Raw genomic sequence first — 19,687 nt, forward strand, 5'->3', positions numbered from 1 at the left:
TGAGATGGAGGAGCTCAGGTTTGGGAGGTGGAGGAGCTCAGGTATGGGGGATGGAGGAGCTCAGGTATGGGGGATGGAGGAGCTCAGGTATGGGGGATGGAGGAGCTCAGGTTTGGGAGATGGAGGAGTTCCGCTATGGGAGGTTGAGGAGTTCAGTTATGGGGGATGGAGGAGCTCAGGTATGGGAGGTGGAGGAACTCAGGTAATGGGGGATGGAGGAGCTCAGGTATGGGAGGTGGAGGAGCTCAGGTATAGGGGATGGAGGAGCTCAGTTATGGGAGGTTGAGGAGCTCAGCTATGGGGGATGGAGGAGCTCAGTTATGGGAGGTGGAGGAGGTCAGGTATGGGGGATGGAGGAGCTCAGTTATGGGGGGATGGAGGAGCTCAGGTATGGGAGGTTGAGGAGCTCAGTTATGGGGGGATGGAGGAGCTCAGTTATGGGAGGTTGAGGAGCTCAGTTATGGGAGGTGGAGGAGCTCAGGTATGGGGGATGGAGGAGCTCAGTTATGGGGGATGGAGGAGCTCAGGTATGGGAGGTGGAGGAACTCAGTTATGGGGGGATGGAGGAGCTCAGCTATAGGGGATGGGGGAGCTCAGTTATGGGGGATGGAGGAGCTCAGGTATGGGAGGTGGAGGAGCTCAGGTATTGGAGGTGGAGGAACTCAGTTATGGGGGGATGGAGGAGCTCAGCTATAGGGGATGGGGGAGCTCAGTTATGGGGGATGGAGGAGCTCAGGTATGGGAGGTGGAGGAGCTCAGCTATGGGGGATGGAGGAGCTCAGGTATGGGGGATGGAGGAGCTCAGGTATGGGGGATGGAGGAGCTCAGGTATGGGGGACAGAGGAGCTCAGGTAATGGGGGATGGAGGAGCTCAGGTATGGGAGGTGGAGGACCTCAGGTATGGGAGGTGGAGGACCTCAGGTATGGGGGATGGAGGAGTTCAGTTATGGGAGGTGGAGGAGCTCAGGTATGGGGGATGGAGGAGCTCAGGTATGGGAGGTGGAGGAGCTCAGCTATGGGGGATGGAGGAGCTCAGCTATGGGGGATGGAGGAGCTCAGGTATGGGGGATGGAGGAGCTCAGTTATGGGGGATGGAGGAGCTCAGCTATGGGGGATGGAGGAGCTCAGTTATGGGGGGTGGAGGAGCTCAGGTATGGGGGGTGGAGGAGCTCAGGTATGGGGGATGGAGGAGCTCAGGTTTGGGAGGTGGTGGAGCTCAGGTATGGGGGATGGAGGAGCTCAGGTATGGGGGATGGAGGAGCTCAGGTATGGGGGATGGAGGAGCTCAGGTATAGTGGGTGGAGGAGCTCAGGTATGGGGGATGGAGGAGCTCAGGTATGGGGGATGGAGGAGCTCAGGTATGGGGGATGGAGGAGCTTAGTTATGGGGGATGGAGGAGCTCAGTTATGTAATTACAGTATATATGTGATAGCAGTGAGGTCACACTTCCATAGTCCTCATCTTTCTGCCCCTCCCACCTCATGAAAACAGCCAATGGCCACCAATCATCTCACCGAGTCCAGGAGTTCAAATAAAAAAACTTTATTTTCAGTATAAGATAATCCCAAAAACTGATTTCTGAAATAAGAACGCTGTGATTGGCTCTGCTAAGGTGACGGTGTGACTGCATTCCTGTGCAGGACATCTGCTTGTGTCTGAACCGCGGGGGCGTGTCCTGCTCCTGGCTCCACCCATCATAACGCTGTGCTGAGAAGAGATCCGAGGGGGCGGTCCTCAGTCTTTCTTCGCTCCTTTTTTCTTCAGCTGAGCTCGAAATCTGAAGAATGAAAAACATCGTCAGTGAGTCAGAGTCTGATGTGTGATGTCAGCGCAGTGCGGGAGAGAATCCCCCCGAGTCTGATGTGTGATGTCAGCGCAGTGCGGGAGAGAATCCCCCCGAGTCTGATGTGTGATGTCAGCGTAGAGCGGGAGAGAATCCCCCCGAGTCTGATGTGTGATGTCAGCGCAGTGCGGGAGAGAATCCCCCCGAGTCTGATGTGTGATGTCAGCGCAGTGCGGGAGAGAATCCTCCCGAGTCTGATGTGTGATGTCAGCGCAGTGCGGGAGAGAATCCCCCCGAGTCTGATGTGTGATGTCAGCGCAGTGCGGGAGAGAATCCTCCCGAGTCTGATGTGTGATGTCAGCGCAGTGCGGGAGAGAATCCCCCCGAGTCTGATGTGTGATGTCAGTGCAGTGCGGGAGAGAATCCTCCCGAGTCTGATGTGTGATGTCAGCGCAGTGCGGGAGAGAATCCCCCCAAGTGTGATGTCAGCGCAGTGCGGGAGAGAATCCTCCCGAATCTGATGTGTGATGTCAGCGCAGTGCGGGAGAGAATCCTCCCGAGTCTGATGTGTGATGTCAGCGCAGTGCGGGAGAGAATCCTCCCGAGTCTGATGTGTGATGTCAGTGCAGTGCGGGAGAGAATCCCCCAGAGTCTGATGTGTGATGTCAGCGCAGTGCAGGAGAGAATCCCCCCGAGTCTGATGTGCGATGTCAGCGTAGTGCGGGAGAGAATCCCCCCGAGTCTGATGTGTGATGTTAGCGCAGTGCGGGAGAGAATCCCCCTGAGTCTGATGTGTGATGTCAGCGCAGTGCGGGAGAGAATCCCCCCGAGTCTGATGTGTGATGTCAGCGCAGTGCGGGAGATAATCCCCCCGAGTCTGATGTGTGATGTCAGCGCAGTGTGCGGGAGAGAATCCTCCCGAGTCTGATGTGTGATGTCAGCGCAGTGCGGGAGAGAATCCCCCCGGGTCTGATGTGTGATGTCAGCGCAGTGCGGGAGAGAACCCCCCCCGAGTCTGATGTGTGATGTCAGCGCAGTGCGGGAGAGAATCCTCCCGAGTCTGATATGTGATGTCAGCGCAGTGAGGGAGAGAATCATTCCGAGTCTGATGTGTGATGTCAGGGCAGTGCGGGAGAGAATCCTGCAGAGTCTGATGTGTGATGTCAGCGCAGTGCGGGAGAGAATCCTCCCGAGTCTGATGTGTGATGTCAGCGCAGTGCGGGAGAGAATCCTGCCGAGTCTGATGTGTGATGTCAGCGCAGTGCGGGAGAGAATCCCCCCGATTCTGATGTGTGATGTCAGCGCAGTGCGGAAGAGAATCCCCCCGAGTCTGATGTGTGATGTCAGCGCAGTGCAGGAGAGAATCCCCCCGATTCTGATGTGTGATGTCAGCGCAGTGCGGAACAGAATCCCCCCGAGTCTGATGTGTGATGTCAGCGCAGTGCGGGAGATAATCCCCCCCGAGTCTGATGTGTGATGTCAGCGCAGTGCGGGAGATAATCCCCCCCGAGTCTGATGTGTGATGTCAGCGCAGTGCGGGAGATAATCCCCCCGAGTCTGATGTGTGATGTCAGCGCAGTGCGGGAGATAACCCCCCCGAGTCTGATGTGTGATGTCAGCGCAGTGCGGGAGAGAATCATCCCGAGTCTGATGTGTGATGTCAGCGCAGTGCGGGAGAGAATCCCCCCGAGTCTGATGTGTGACGTCAGCGCAGTGCGGGAGAGAATCCTCCCGAGTCTGATGTGTGATCTCAGCGCAGTGCGGGAGAGAATCCTCCCGAGTCTGATGTGTGATGTCAGCGCAGTGCGGGAGAGAATCCCCCCAATTCTGATGTGTGATGTCAGCGCAGTGCGGGAGAGAATCCCCCCAATTCTGATGTGTGATGTCAGCGTAGAGCGGGAGAGAATCCTCCCGAGTCTGATGTGTGATGTCAGCGCAGTGCGGGAGAGAATCCCCCCCGAGTCTGATGTGTGATGTCAGCGCAGTGCGGGAGAGAATCATCCCGAGTCTGATGTGTGATGTCAGCGCAGTGCGGGAGAGAATCCCGCCGAGTCTGATGTGTGATGTCAGCGCAGTGCGGGAGAGAATCCTCGCGAGTCTGATGTGTGATGTCAGCGCAGTGCGGGAGAGAATCCCCCCGAGTCTGATGTGTGATGTCAGCGCAGTGCGGGAGAGAATCCTCGCGAGTCTGATGTGTGATCTCAGCGCAGTGCGGAAGAGAATCCTCCCGAGTCTGATGAGTGATGTCAGCGCAGTGCGGGAGATAATCCCCCCGAGTCTGATGTGTGATGTCAGCGCAGTGCGGGAGAGAATCCCCCCGAGTCTGATGTGTGATGTCAGCGCAGTGCGGGAGAGAATCCTCCAGAGTCTGATGTGTGATGTCAGCGCAGTGCGGGAGAGAATCCCCCCGATTCTGATGTGTGATGTCAGCGCAGTGCGGAAGAGAATCCCCCCGAGTCTGATGTGTGATGTCAGCGCTGTGCGGGAGAGAATCCCCCCGAGTCTGATGTGTGATGTCAGCGCAGTGCAGGACAGAATCCTTCCGAGTCTGATGTGTGATGTCAGCGCAGTGCGGGAGATAATCCCCCCGAGTCTGATGTGTGATGTCAGCGCAGTGCGGGAGATAATCCCCCGAGTCTGATGTGTGATGTCAGCGCAGTGCGGGAGAGAATCATCCCGAGTCTGATGTGTGATGTCAGCGCAGTGCGGGAGAGAATCCCGCCGAGTCTGATGTGTGATGTCAGCGCAGTGCGGGAGAGAATCCCCCCGAGTCTGATGTGTGATGTCAGCGCAGTGCGGGAGAGAATCCTCCCGAGTCTGATGTGTGATGTCAGCGCAGTGCGGGAGAGAATCCTCGCGAGTCTGATGTGTGATCTCAGCGCAGTGCGGAAGAGAATCCTCCCGAGTCTGATGAGTGATGTCAGCGCAGTGCGGGAGATAATCCCCCCGAGTCTGATGTGTGATGTCAGCGCAGTGCGGGAGAGAATCCCCCCGATTCTGATGTGTGATGTCAGCGCAGTGCGGAAGAGAATCCCCCCGAGTCTGATGTGTGATGTCAGCGCAGTGCAGGAGAGAATCCCCCTGAGTCTGATGTGTGATGTCAGCGCAGTGCAGGACAGAATCCTTCAGAGTCTGATGTGTGATGTCAGCGCAGTGCGGGAGATAATCCCCCCGAGTCTGATGTGTGATGTCAGCGCAGTGCGGGAGATAATCCCCCCGAGTCTGATGTGTGATGTCAGCGCAGTGCGGGAGAGAATCATCCCGAGTCTGATGTGTGATGTCAGCGCAGTGCAGAAGAGAATCCTCCCGAGTCTGATGTGTGATGTCAGCGCAGTGCGGAAGAGAATCATCCCGAGTCTGATGTGTGATGTCAGCGCAGTGCGGGAGAGAATCATCCCGAGTCTGATGTGTGATGTCAGCGCAGTGCGGGAGAGAATCCTCCCTAGTCTGATGTGTGATGTCAGCGCAGTGTGGGAGAGAATCCTCCCGAGTCTGATGTGTGATGTCAGCGCAGTGCGGGAGAGAATCCCCCCGAGTCTGATGTGTGATGTCAGCGCAGTGCGGGAGAGAATCCCCCCGAGTCTGATGTGTGATGTCAGCGCAGTGCGGGAGAGAATCCCCCCGAGTCTGATGTGTGATGTCAGCGCAGTGCGGGAGAGAATCCCCCTGAGTCTGATGTGTGATGTCAGCGTAGAGCGAGAGATAATCCCCCCGAGTCTGATGTGTGATGTCAGCGCAGTTCGGGAGAGAATCCCCCGAGTGTGATGTCAGTGCAGTGCGGGAGAGAATCCTCCCGAGTCTGATATGTGATGTCAGCGCAGTGCGGGAGAGAATCATCCCGAGTCTGATGTGTGATGTCAGCGCAGTGCGGGAGAGAATCCTCCCGAGTCTGATGTGTGATGTCAGCGCAGTGCGGGAGAGAATCCCCCCGAGTCTGATGTGTGATCTCAGCGCAGTGCGGGAGAGAATCCTCCCGAGTCTGATGTGTGATGTCAGCGCAGTGCGGGAGAGAATCCCCCCGAGTCTGATGTGTGATGTCAGCGCAGTGCGGGAGAAAATCCCCCCAATTCTGATGTGTGATGTCAGCGCAGTGCGGGAGAGAATCCCCCCGAGTCTGATGTGTGATGTCAGCGTAGAGCGGGAGAGAATCCTCCCGAGTCTGATGTGTGATGTCAGCGCAGTGCGGGAGAGAATCCCCCCGAGTCTGATGTGTGATGTCAGCGCAGTGCGGGAGAGAATCATCCCGAGTCTGATGTGTGATGTCAGCGCAGTGCGGGAGAGAATCCCGCCGAGTCTGATGTGTGATGTCAGCGCAGTGCGGGAGAGAATCCCCCCGAGTCTGATGTGTGATGTCAGCGCAGTGCGGAAGAGAATCCCCCCGAGTCTGATGTGTGATGTCAGCGCAGTGCGGGAGAGAATCCCCCCGAGTCTGATGTGTGATGTCAGCGTAGAGCGGGAGAGAATCCCCCCGAGTCTGATGTGTGATGTCAGCGCAGTGCAGGAGAGAATCCCCCCGAGTCTGATGTGTGATGTCAGCGCAGTGCGGGAGAGAATCCCCCCGAGTCTGATGTGTGATGTCAGCGCAGTGCGGGAGAGAATCCCCCCGAGTCTGATGTGTGATGTCAGCGTAGAGCGGGAGAGAATCCCCCCGAGTCTGATGTGTGATGTCAGCGCAGTGCAGGAGAGAATCCCCCCGAGTCTGATGTGTGATGTCAGCGTAGAGCGGGAGAGAATCCCCCCGAGTCTGATGTGTGATGTCAGCGCAGTGCAGGACAGAATCCTTCCGAGTCTGATGTGTGATGTCAGCGCAGTGCGGGGAGAAAATCCCCCCGAGTCTGATGTGTGATGTCAGCGCAGTGCGGGAGATAATCCCCCCGAGTCTGATGTGTGATGTCAGCGCAGTGCGGGAGATAATCCCCCCGAGTCTGATGTGTGATGTCAGCGCAGTGCGGGAGAGAATCATCCCGAGTCTGATGTGTGATGTCAGCGCAGTGCAGAAGAGAATCCTCCCGAGTCTGATGTGTGATGTCAGCGCAGTGCGGGAGAGAATCCCCCCGAGTCTGATGTGTGATGTCAGCGCAGTGCGGGAGAGAATCTCCCCGAGTCTGATGTGTGATGTCAGCGCAGTGCGGGAGAGAATCCCCCCGAGTCTGATGTGTGATGTCAGCGCAGTGCGGGAGAGAATCCCCCCGAGTCTGATGTGTGATGTTAGCGCAGTGCGGGAGAGAATCCCCCCGAGTCTGATGTGTGATGTCAGCGCAGTGCGGGAGAGAATCCCCCCCGAGTCTGATATGTGATGTCAGCGTAGAGCGAGAGATAATCCCCCCGAGTCTGATGTGTGATGTCAGCGCAGTTCGGGAGAGAATCCCCCGTGTCTGATGTGTGATGTCAGTGCAGTGCGGGAGAGAATCCTCCCGAGTCTGATATGTGATGTCAGCGCAGTGCGGGAGAGAATCATCCCGAGTCTGATGTGTGATGTCAGCGCAGTGCGGGAGAGAATCCTGCAGAGTCTGATGTGTGATGTCAGCGCAGTGCGGGAGATAATCCCCCCGAGTCTGATGTGTGATGTCAGCGCAGTGCGGGAGAGAATCCCCCCAATTCTGATGTGTGATGTCAGCGCAGTGCGGGAGAGAATCCCCCCGAGTCTGATGTGTGATGTCAGCGCAGTGTGCGGGAGAGAATCCTCCCGAGTCTGATGTGTGATGTCAGCGCAGTGCGGGAGAGAATCCCCCGAGTCTGATGTGTGATGTCAGCGCAGTGCGGGAGAGAATCCCCCGAGTCTGATGTGTGATGTCAGCGCAGTGCGGGAGAGAATCCCCCCGAGTCTGATGTGTGATGTCAGCGTAGAGCGGGAGATAATCCCCCCGAGTCTGATGTGTGATGTCAGCGCAGTGCGGGAGAGAATCATCCCGAGTCTGATGTGTGATGTCAGCGCAGTGCGGGAGAGAATCCCCCCGAGTCTGATGTGTGATGTCAGCGCAGTGCGGGAGAGAATCATCCCGAGTCTGATGTCAGCGCAGTGCGGGAGAGAATCCCGCCGAGTCTGATGTGTGATGTCAGCGCAGTGCGGGAGAGAATCCCCCCGAGTCTGATGTGTGATGTCAGCGCAGTGCGGGAGAGAATCCCCCCGAGTCTGATGTGTGATGTCAGCGCAGTGCGGGAGAGAATCCCCCCGAGTCTGATGTGTGATGTCAGCGTAGAGCGGGAGAGAATCCCCCCGAGTCTGATGTGTGATGTCAGCGCAGTGCGGGAGAGAATCCCCTCGAGTCTGATGTGTGATGTCAGCGCAGTGCGGGAGAGAATCCCCCCGAGTCTGATGTGTGATGTCAGCGCAGTGCGGGAGAGAATCCCCCCGAGTCTGATGTGTGATGTCAGCGCAGTGCGGGAGAGAATCCTCCCGAGTCTGATGTGTGATGTCAGCGTAGAGCGGGAAAGAATCCCCCCGAGTCTGATGTGTGATGTCAGTGCAGTGCGGGAGAGAATCCCCCCGAGTCTGATGTGTGATGTCAGCGCAGTGCGGGGGAGAATCCCCCCGAGTCTGATGTGTGATGTCAGCGCAGTGCGGGAGAGAATCCCCCCGAGTCTGATGTGTGATGTCAGCGCAGTGCGGGAGAGAATCCCCCCGAGTCTGATGTGTGATGTCAGCGTAGAGCGGGAGAGAATCACCCTGAGTCTGATGTGTGATGTCAGTGCAGTGCGGGAGAGAATCCCCCCGAGTCTGATGTGTGATGTCAGCGCAGTGCGGGGGAGAATCCCCCCGAGTCTGATGTGTGATGTCAGCGCAGTGCGGGGGAGAATCCCCCCGAGTCTGATGTGTGATGTCAGCGCAGTGCGGGAGAGAATCCCCCCGAGTCTGATGTGTGATGTCAGCGCAGTGCGGGAGAGAATCCTCCCGAGTCTGATGTGTGATGTCAGCGCAGTGCGGGAGAGAATCCTCCCGAGTCTGATGTGTGATGTCAGCGCAGTGCGGGAGAGAATCCCCCCGAGTCTGATGTGTGATGTCAGCGCAGTGCGGGAGAGAATCCCCCCGAGTCTGATGTGTGATGTCAGCGCAGTGCGGGAGAGAATCCTCCCGAGTCTGATGTGTGATGTCAGCGCAGTGCGGGAGAGAATCCTCCCGAGTCTGATGTGTGATGTCAGCGCATTCCGGGAGAGAATCCCCCCGAGTCTGATGTGTGATGTCAGCGCAGTGCGGGAGAGAATCCTCCCGAGTCTGATGTGTGATGTCAGCGCAGTGCGGGAGAGAATCCTCCCGAGTCTGATGTGTGATGTCAGCGCAGTGCGGGAGAGAATCCCCCGAGTCTGATGTGTGATGTCAGCGCAGTGCGGGAGAGAATCCCCCGAGTCTGATGTGTGATGTCAGCGCAGTGCGGGAGAGAATCCCCCCGAGTCTGATGTGTGATGTCAGCGCAGTGCGGGAGAGAATCCCCCCAATTCTGATGTGTGATGTCAGCGCAGTGCGGGAGAGAATCCCCCCGAGTCTGATGTGTGATGTCAGCGTAGAGCGGGAGATAATCCCCCAGAGTCTGATGTGTGATGTCAGCGCAGTGCGGGAGAGAATCATCCCGAGTCTGATGTGTGATGTCAGCGCAGTGCGGGAGAGAATCCCCCCGAGTCTGATGTGTGATGTCAGCGCAGTGCGGGAGAGAATCCCGCCGAGTCTGATGTGTGATGTCAGCGCAGTGCGGGAGAGAATCCCGCCGAGTCTGATGTGTGATGTCAGCGCAGTGCGGGAGAGAATCCCCCCGAGTCTGATGTGTGATGTCAGCGCAGTGCGGGAGAGAATCCTGCAGAGTCTGATGTGTGATGTCAGCGCAGTGCGGGAGATAATCCCCCCGAGTCTGATGTGTGATGTCAGCGCAGTGCGGGAGAGAATCCCCCCAATTCTGATGTGTGATGTCAGCGCAGTGCGGGAGAGAATCCCCCCGAGTCTGATGTGTGATGTCAGCGCAGTGCGGGAGAGAATCCCCCGAGTCTGATGTGTGATGTCAGCGCAGTGCGGGAGAGAATCCCCCGAGTCTGATGTGTGATGTCAGCGCAGTGCGGGAGAGAATCCCCCCGAGTCTGATGTGTGATGTCAGCGTAGAGCGGGAGATAATCCCCCCGAGTCTGATGTGTGATGTCAGCGCAGTGCGGGAGAGAATCATCCCGAGTCTGATGTGTGATGTCAGCGCAGTGCGGGAGAGAATCCCCCCGAGTCTGATGTGTGATGTCAGCGCAGTGCGGGAGAGAATCATCCCGAGTCTGATGTCAGCGCAGTGCGGGAGAGAATCCCGCCGAGTCTGATGTGTGATGTCAGCGCAGTGCGGGAGAGAATCCCCCCGAGTCTGATGTGTGATGTCAGCGCAGTGCGGGAGAGAATCCCCTCGAGTCTGATGTGTGATGTCAGCGCAGTGCGGGAGAGAATCCCCCCGAGTCTGATGTGTGATGTCAGCGCAGTGCGGGAGAGAATCCCCCCGAGTCTGATGTGTGATGTCAGCGCAGTGCGGGAGAGAATCCTCCCGAGTCTGATGTGTGATGTCAGCGTAGAGCGGGAAAGAATCCCCCCGAGTCTGATGTGTGATGTCAGTGCAGTGCGGGAGAGAATCCCCCCGAGTCTGATGTGTGATGTCAGCGCAGTGCGGGGGAGAATCCCCCCGAGTCTGATGTGTGATGTCAGCGCAGTGCGGGAGAGAATCCCCCCGAGTCTGATGTGTGATGTCAGCGCAGTGCGGGAGAGAATCCCCCCGAGTCTGATGTGTGATGTCAGCGTAGAGCGGGAGAGAATCCTCCCGAGTCTGATGTGTGATGTCAGCGCAGTGCGGGAGAGAATCCTCCCGAGTCTGATGTGTGATGTCAGCGCATTCCGGGAGAGAATCCCCCCGAGTCTGATGTGTGATGTCAGCGCAGTGCGGGAGAGAATCCTCCCGAGTCTGATGTGTGATGTCAGCGCAGTGCGGGAGAGAATCCTCCCGAGTCTGATGTGTGATGTCAGCGCAGTGCGGGAGAGAATCCCCCGAGTCTGATGTGTGATGTCAGCGCAGTGCGGGAGAGAATCCCCCGAGTCTGATGTGTGATGTCAGCGCAGTGCGGGAGAGAATCCCCCCGAGTCTGATGTGTGATGTCAGCGCAGTGCGGGAGAGAATCCCCCCAATTCTGATGTGTGATGTCAGCGCAGTGCGGGAGAGAATCCCCCCGAGTCTGATGTGTGATGTCAGCGTAGAGCGGGAGATAATCCCCCCGAGTCTGATGTGTGATGTCAGCGCAGTGCGGGAGAGAATCATCCCGAGTCTGATGTGTGATGTCAGCGCAGTGCGGGAGAGAATCCCCCCGAGTCTGATGTGTGATGTCAGCGCAGTGCGGGAGAGAATCCCGCCGAGTGTGATGTCAGCGCAGTGCGGGAGAGAATCCCGCCGAGTCTGATGTGTGATGTCAGCGCAGTGCGGGAGAGAATCCCCCCGAGTCTGATGTGTGATGTCAGCGCAGTGCGGGAGAGAATCCCCCCGAGTCTGATGTGTGATGTCAGCGTAGAGCGGGAGAGAATCCCCCCGAGTCTGATGTGTGATGTCAGCGCAGTGCGGGAGAGAATCCCCTCGAGTCTGATGTGTGATGTCAGCGCAGTGCGGGAGAGAATCCCCCCGAGTCTGATGTGTGATGTCAGCGCAGTGCGGGAGAGAATCCCCCCGAGTCTGATGTGTGATGTCAGCGCAGTGCGGGAGAGAATCCTCCCGAGTCTGATGTGTGATGTCAGCGTAGAGCGGGAAAGAATCACCCTGAGTCTGATGTGTGATGTCAGTGCAGTGCGGGAGAGAATCCCCCCGAGTCTGATGTGTGATGTCAGCGCAGTGCGGGGGAGAATCCCCCCGAGTCTGATGTGTGATGTCAGCGCAGTGCGGGAGAGAATCCCCCCGAGTCTGATGTGTGATGTCAGCGCAGTGCGGGAGAGAATCCTCCCGAGTCTGATGTGTGATGTCAGCGCAGTGTGCGGGAGAGAATCCTCCCGAGTCTGATGTGTGATGTCAGCGCAGTGCGGGAGAGAATCCCCCGAGTCTGATGTGTGATGTCAGCGCAGTGCGGGAGAGAATCCTCCCGAGTCTGATGTGTGATGTCAGCGCAGTGCGGGAGAGAATCCCCCGAGTCTGATGTGTGATGTCAGCGCAGTGCGGGAGAGAATCCTCCCGAGTCTGATGTGTGATGTCAGTGCAGTGCGGGGGAGAATCCCCCCGAGTCTGATGTGTGATGTCAGCGCAGTGCGGGGGAGAATCCCCCCGAGTCTGATGTGTGATGTCAGCGCAGTGCGGGAGAGAATCCCCCCGAGTCTGATGTGTGATGTCAGCGCAGTGCGGGAGAGAATCCCCCCGAGTCTGATGTGTGATCTCAGCGCAGTGCGGAAGAGAATCCTCCCGAGTCTGATGTGTGATGTCAGCGCAGTGCGGGAGAGAATCCCCCCGAGTCTGATGTGTGATGTCAGCGCAGTGCGGGAGAGAATCCCCCCGAGTCTGATGTGTGATGTCAGCGCAGTGCGGGAGAGAATCCCCCCGAGTCTGATGTGTGATGTCAGCGTAGAGCGGGAGAGAATCCCCCCGAGTCTGATGTGTGATGTCAGCGCAGTGCAGGAGAGAATCCCCCCGAGTCTGATGTGTGATGTCAGCGCAGTGCGGGAGAGAATCCCCCCGAGTCTGATGTGTGATGTCAGCGCAGTGCGGGAGAGAATCCCGCCGAGTCTGATGTGTGATGTCAGCGCAGTGCGGGAGAGAATCCCCCCGAGTCTGATGTGTGATGTCAGCGCAGTGCGGGAGAGAATCCCCCCGAGTCTGATGTGTGATGTCAGCGCAGTGCGGGAGAGAATCCCCCCGAGTCTGATGTGTGATGTCAGCGTAGAGCGGGAGAGAATCCCCCCGAGTCTGATGTGTGATGTCAGCGCAGTGCAGGAGAGAATCCCCCCGAGTCTGATGTGTGATGTCAGCGTAGAGCGGGAGAGAATCCCCCCGAGTCTGATGTGTGATGTCAGCGCAGTGCAGGAGAGAATCCCCCCGAGTCTGATGTGTGATGTCAGCGCAGTGCGGGAGAGAATCCCCCCGAGTCTGATGTGTGATGTCAGCGCAGTGCGGGAGAGAATCCCCCCGAGTCTGATGTGTGATGTCAGCGCAGTGCAGGAGAGAATCCCCCCGAGTCTGATGTGTGATGTCAGCGTAGAGCGGGAGAGAATCCCCCCGAGTCTGATGTGTGATGTCAGCGCAGTGCAGGACAGAATCCTTCCGAGTCTGATGTGTGATGTCAGCGCAGTGCGGGGAGAAAATCCCCCCGAGTCTGATGTGTGATGTCAGCGCAGTGCGGGAGATAATCCCCCCGAGTCTGATGTGTGATGTCAGCGCAGTGCGGGAGATAATCCCCCCGAGTCTGATGTGTGATGTCAGCGCAGTGCAGGAGAGAATCATCCCGAGTCTGATGTGTGATGTCAGCGCAGTGCAGAAGAGAATCCTCCCGAGTCTGATGTGTGATGTCAGCGCAGTGCGGGAGAGAATCCCCCCCGAGTCTGATGTGTGATGTCAGCGCAGTGCGGGAGAGAATCCCCCCGAGTCTGATGTGTGATGTTAGCGCAGTGCGGGAGAGAATCCCCCCGAGTCTGATGTGTGATGTCAGCGCAGTGCGGGAGAGAATCCCCCCGAGTCTGATATGTGATGTCAGCGTAGAGCGAGAGATAATCCCCCCGAGTCTGATGTGTGATGTCAGCGCAGTTCGGGAGAGAATCCCCCGTGTCTGATGTGTGATGTCAGTGCAGTGCGGGAGAGAATCATCCCGAGTCTGATGTGTGATGTCAGCGCAGTGCGGGAGAGAATCCTGCAGAGTCTGATGTGTGATGTCAGCGCAGTGCGGGAGATAATCCCCCCGAGTCTGATGTGTGATGTCAGCGCAGTGCGGGAGAGAATCCCCCCAATTCTGATGTGTGATGTCAGCGCAGTGCGGGAGAGAATCCCCCCGAGTCTGATGTGTGATGTCAGCGCAGTGTGCGGGAGAGAATCCTCCCGAGTCTGATGTGTGATGTCAGCGCAGTGCGGGAGAGAATCCCCCGAGTCTGATGTGTGATGTCAGCGCAGTGCGGGAGAGAATCCCCCGAGTCTGATGTGTGATGTCAGCGCAGTGCGGGAGAGAATCCCCCCGAGTCTGATGTGTGATGTCAGCGTAGAGCGGGAGATAATCCCCCCGAGTCTGATGTGTGATGTCAGCGCAGTGCGGGAGAGAATCATCCCGAGTCTGATGTGTGATGTCAGCGCAGTGCGGGAGAGAATCCCCCCGAGTCTGATGTGTGATGTCAGCGCAGTGCGGGAGAGAATCATCCCGAGTCTGATGTCAGCGCAGTGCGGGAGAGAATCCCGCCGAGTCTGATGTGTGATGTCAGCGCAGTGCGGGAGAGAATCCCCCCGAGTCTGATGTGTGATGTCAGCGCAGTGCGGGAGAGAATCCCCCCGAGTCTGATGTGTGATGTCAGCGCAGTGCGGGAGAGAATCCCCCCGAGTCTGATGTGTGATGTCAGCGTAGAGCGGGAGAGAATCCCCCCGAGTCTGATGTGTGATGTCAGCGCAGTGCGGGAGAGAATCCCCTCGAGTCTGATGTGTGATGTCAGCGCAGTGCGGGAGAGAATCCCCCCGAGTCTGATGTGTGATGTCAGCGCAGTGCGGGAGAGAATCCCCCCGAGTCTGATGTGTGATGTCAGCGCAGTGCGGGAGAGAATCCTCCCGAGTCTGATGTGTGATGTCAGCGTAGAGCAGGAAAGAATCCCCCCGAGTCTGATGTGTGATGTCAGTTCAGTGCGGGAGAGAATCCCCCCGAGTCTGATGTGTGATGTCAGCGCAGTGCGGGGGAGAATCCCCCCGAGTCTGATGTGTGATGTCAGCGCAGTGCGGGAGAGAATCCCCCCGAGTCTGATGTGTGATGTCAGCGTAGAGCGGGAGAGAATCACCCTGAGTCTGATGTGTGATGTCAGTGCAGTGCGGGAGAGAATCCCCCCGAGTCTGATGTGTGATGTCAGCGCAGTGCGGGGGAGAATCCCCCCGAGTCTGATGTGTGATGTCAGCGTAGAGCGGGAAAGAATCCCCCCGAGTCTGATGTGTGATGTCAGTGCAGTGCGGGAGAGAATCCTCCCGAGTCTGATGTGTGATGTCAGCGTAGAGCGGGAAAGAATCCCCCCGAGTCTGATGTGTGATGTCAGTGCAGTGCGGGAGAGAATCCCCCCGAGTCTGATGTGTGATGTCAGCGCAGTGCGGGGGAGAATCCCCCCGAGTCTGATGTGTGATGTCAGCGCAGTGCGGGAGAGAATCCCCCCGAGTCTGATGTGTGATGTCAGCGCAGTGCGGGAGAGAATCCCCCCGAGTCTGATGTGTGATGTCAGCGTAGAGCGGGAGAGAATCACCCTGAGTCTGATGTGTGATGTCAGTGCAGTGCGGGAGAGAATCCCCCCGAGTCTGATGTGTGATGTCAGCGCAGTGCGGGGGAGAATCCCCCCGAGTCTGATGTGTGATGTCAGCGCAGTGCGGGAGAGAATCCCCCCGAGTCTGATGTGTGATGTCAGCGCAGTGCGGGAGAGAATCCTCCCGAGTCTGATGTGTGATGTCAGCGCAGTGCGGGAGAGAATCCTCCCGAGTCTGATGTGTGATGTCAGCGCAGTGCGGGAGAGAATCCCCCCGAGTCTGATGTGTGATGTCAGCGCAGTGCGGGAGAGAATCCCCCCGAGTCTGATGTGTGATGTCAGCGCAGTGCGGGAGAGAATCCTCCCGAGTCTGATGTGTGATGTCAGCGCAGTGCGGGAGAGAATCCTCCCGAGTCTGATGTGTGATGTCAGCGCATTCCGGGAGAGAATCCCCCCGAGTCTGATGTGTGATGTCAGCGCAGTGCGGGAGAGAATCCTCCCGAGTCTGATGTGTGATGTCAGCGCAGTGCGGGAGAGAATCCCCCGAGTCTGATGTGTGATGTCAGCGCAGTGCGGGAGAGAATCCCCCGAGTCTGATGTGTGATGTCAGCGCAGTGCGGGAGAGAATCCCCCGAGTCTGATGTGTGATGTCAGCGCAGTGCGGGAGAGAATCCCCCCGAGTCTGATGTGTGATGTCAGCGCAGTGCGGGAGAGAATCCCCCCAATTCTGATGTGTGATGTCAGCGCAGTGCGGGAGAGAATCCCCCCGAGTCTGATGTGTGATGTCAGCGTAGAGCGGGAGATAATCCCCCCGAGTCTGATGTGTGATGTCAGCGCAGTGCGGGAGAGAATCATCCCGAGTCTGATGTGTGATGTCAGCGCAGTGCGGGAGAGAATCCCCCCGAGTCTGATGTGTGATGTCAGCGCAGTGCGGGAGAGAATCCCGCCGAGTCTGATGTGTGATGTCAGCGCAGTGCGGGAGAGAATCCCGCCGAGTCTGATGTGTGATGTCAGCGCAGTGCGGGAGAGAATCCCCCCGAGTCTGATGTGTGATGTCAGCGCAGTGCGGGAGAGAATCCCCCCGAGTCTGATGTGTGATGTCAGCGTAGAGCGGGAGAGAATCCCCCCGAGTCTGATGTGTGATGTCAGCGCAGTGCGGGAGAGAATCCCCTCGAGTCTGATGTGTGATGTCAGCGCAGTGCGGGAGAGAATCCCCCCGAGTCTGATGTGTGATGTCAGCGCAGTGCGGGAGAGAATCCCCCCGAGTCTGATGTGTGATGTCAGCGCAGTGCGGGAGAGAATCCTCCCGAGTCTGATGTGTGATGTCAGCGTAGAGCGGGAAAGAATCACCCTGAGTCTGATGTGTGATGTCAGTGCAGTGCGGGAGAGAATCCCCCCGAGTCTGATGTGTGATGTCAGCGCAGTGCGGGGGAGAATCCCCCCGAGTCTGATGTGTGATGTCAGCGCAGTGCGGGAGAGAATCCCCCCGAGTCTGATGTGTGATGTCAGCGCAGTGCGGGGGAGAATCCCCCCGAGTCTGATGTGTGATGTCAGCGCAGTGCGGGAGAGAATCCCCCCGAGTCTGATGTGTGATCTCAGCGCAGTGCGGAAGAGAATCCTCCCGAGTCTGATGTGTGATGTCAGCGCAGTGCGGGAGAGAATCCCCCCGAGTCTGATGTGTGATGTCAGCGCAGTGCGGGAGAGAATCCCCCCGAGTCTGATGTGTGATGTCAGCGCAGTGCGGGAGAGAATCCCCCCGAGTCTGATGTGTGATGTCAGCGCAGTTCGGGGGAGAATCCCCCCGAGTCTGATGTGTGATGTCAGCGCAGTGCGGGAGAGAATCCCCCCGAGTCTGATGTGTGATGTCAGTGCAGTGCGGGAGAGAATCCTCCTGAGTCTGATGTGTGATGTCAGCGCAGTGCGGGGGAGGTTTGGGAAGGGGAACAGTATATTATATCACCAGGAAGAAGGGGCTCCGCCCACAGTGATGGGGGGGAGGGCTCTGCAGACTATTACTCCATATAAGGGTCATAGAACAGTGCGGGGGTCAGGAGTCTGAGATGGAACTCTGCTGACATCTAGTGGCAGAAATAGTAAAGTACACGGAACCTCCATTGCCGATAGCAACAATCAATAACAATATCAATGAGGGACCGATCAGTAAATATCTTACTTGGCTCTGAATGCCGATACCCGGCTGGTTACCATGGAAACGTATCGATCAACCAGAACCTGCAGAGGACAGAGAATGATAATCAGTCCCCAATAATGAGGTCCCCTCCCCCCATCAGCCCCGACTGGGGCCCCCCTCTGTATGTGGGACTCTATCAACCTTTATACAACCACCGGTCCCTTTATAAGGTACACCTGTTCAGTTGCTTGGTAACACAAATTGCTAATCAGCCAATCACATGGCAGCAACTCAATGCATTTAGTCATCTAGAGGTGGTGAAGACGACTTGCTGAGCTTTAGAAAGCGGATTGAAGTGACTCTGAACGTGGATTGGTTGTTGGTGGCAGAAGGGCCGCTCTGAGTATTTCTGGGATCTCTCGGGATTACATAGAATCGTGGGAAAAAGAGAAAATATCCAGTGAGCGGCAGTTGTGTGGAGGTAAATGCCTTGTTGAGGTCAGAGGAGATTTGGCAGACTGGTTCCACTTTGGGCCCCTTTAGTGGTTTAAACCCCCCACCCCCTACCTGAGTATTGTTGCTGACCATGTCCATCCCTTTATGACTACAGTGTCCCCATCTTCTGATGGCTCCTCCCAGCAGGATAATGCACCATGTCACAAAGCTCCAATCATCTCACCACTGGTTTCTTCACCATGACAATGAGGTCACCGTCCTCCAATGGCCTCCACACTCACCACATCTCATCCAATAGAGACCCTTTGGGATGTGGTGGAACGGGAGATTGGCATCATGGATGAGCAGCCGACAAATCTGCAGCAACTGTGTGATGCCATCATGTCACTATGGAGGAAAATCTCTGAGGAAAGTTTCCCGCACCTTGTTGTATCTATGCCACCAAGAATGAAGGCAAAAGGGGGTCCAACCCAGGACTAGCAAGGTGTACCTAATAAAGAGGCCGGTGAGTGGTTGTCTGTACAGTATATATCTGTACATATGCATAGCACACTCCATGTACAGTGCCTTGCGAAAGTATTCGGCCCCCTTGAACTTTGCGACCTTTTGCCACATTTCAGGCTTCAAACATAAAGATTTAAAACTGTAATTTTTTGTGAAGAATCAACAACAAGTGGGACACAATCATGAAGTGGAATGAAATTTATTGGATATTTCAAACTTTGTTAACAAATAAAAAACGGTAAAATTGGGCGTGCAAAATTATTCAGCCCCTTTACTTTTAGTGCAGCAAACTCTCTCCAGAAGTTCAGTGAGGATCTCTGAATGATCCAATGTTGACCTAAATGACTAATGATGATAAATAGAATCCACCTGTGTGTAATCAAGTCTCCGTATAAATGCACCTGCACTGTGATAGTCTCAGAGGTCCTTTTAAAGCGCAGAGAGCATCATGAAGAACAAGGAACACACCAGGCAGGTCCGAGATACTGTTGTGGAGAAGTTTAAAGCCGGATTTGGATACAAAAAAGATTTCCCAAGCTTTAAACATCCCAAGGAGCACTGTGCAAGCGATAATATTGAAATGGAAGGAGTATCAGACCACTGCAAATCTAGGAAGACCTGGCCGTCCCTCTAAACTTTCAGCTCATACAAGGAGAAGACTGATCAGAGATGCAGCCAAGAGGCCCATGATCACTCTGGATGAACTGCAGAGATCTACAGCTGAGGTGGGAGACTCTGTCCATAGGACAACAATCAGTTGTATACTGCACAAATCTGCCCTTTATGGAAGAGTGGCAAGAAGAAAGCCATTTCTTAAAGATATCCATAAAAAGTGTTGTTTAAAGTTTCCCACAAGCCACCTGGGAGACACCAAACATGTGGAAGAAGGGGCTCTGCTCAGATGAAACCAAAATCAAACTTTTTGGCAGCGATGTAAAACGTTATGTTTGGTGTAAAAGCAACACAGCTCATCACCCTGAACACACCATCCCCACTGTGACACATGGTGGTGGCAGCATCATGGTTTGGGCCTGCTTTTCTTCAGCAGGGACAGGGAAGATGGTTAAAATTGATGGGAAGATGGATGGAGCCAAATACAGGACCATTCTGGAAGAAAACCTGATGGAGTCTGCAAAAGACCTGAGACTGGGACGGAGATTTGTCTTCCAACAAGACAATGATCCAAAACATAAAGCAAAATCTACAATGGAATGGTTCACAAATAAACATATCCAGGTGTTAGAATGGCCAAGTCAAAGTCCAGACCTGAATCCAATCGAGAATCTGTGGAAAGAACTGAAAACTGCTGTTCACAAACGCTCTCCATCCAACCTCACTGAGCTCGAGCTGTTTTGCAAGGAGGAATGGGCAAAAATTTCAGTCTCTCGATGTGCAAAACTGATAGAGACATACCCCAAGCGACTTA

General features: G+C 56.2%; 1 protein-coding gene across 2 annotated transcripts in view; it reads right to left on the bottom strand.

The window, feature by feature from the left end:
* Positions 1–1,526: 1,526 nt before the first annotated feature.
* The window catches only part of RTN2 (reticulon 2), a 43,383-nt gene continuing 25,222 nt past the window's right edge, over positions 1,527–19,687 (bottom strand). For both annotated transcript variants that reach the window (XM_082263370.1, XM_082263369.1), the window contains 2 exons: positions 17,344–17,402; positions 1,527–1,777 (listed from right to left, as the gene is read on the bottom strand). In XM_082263370.1, coding sequence (XP_082119496.1) covers positions 1,735–1,777; positions 17,344–17,402 — 102 coding nt within the window. In that variant the 3' untranslated portion in view covers positions 1,527–1,734. The remainder of the gene's footprint in view (positions 1,778–17,343; positions 17,403–19,687) is intronic.

This window comes from Pelophylax lessonae, assembly GCF_965119305.1.
Source record: "Pelophylax lessonae genome assembly, chromosome: 7".
Lineage (NCBI taxonomy): Eukaryota > Metazoa > Chordata > Amphibia > Anura > Ranidae > Pelophylax > Pelophylax lessonae.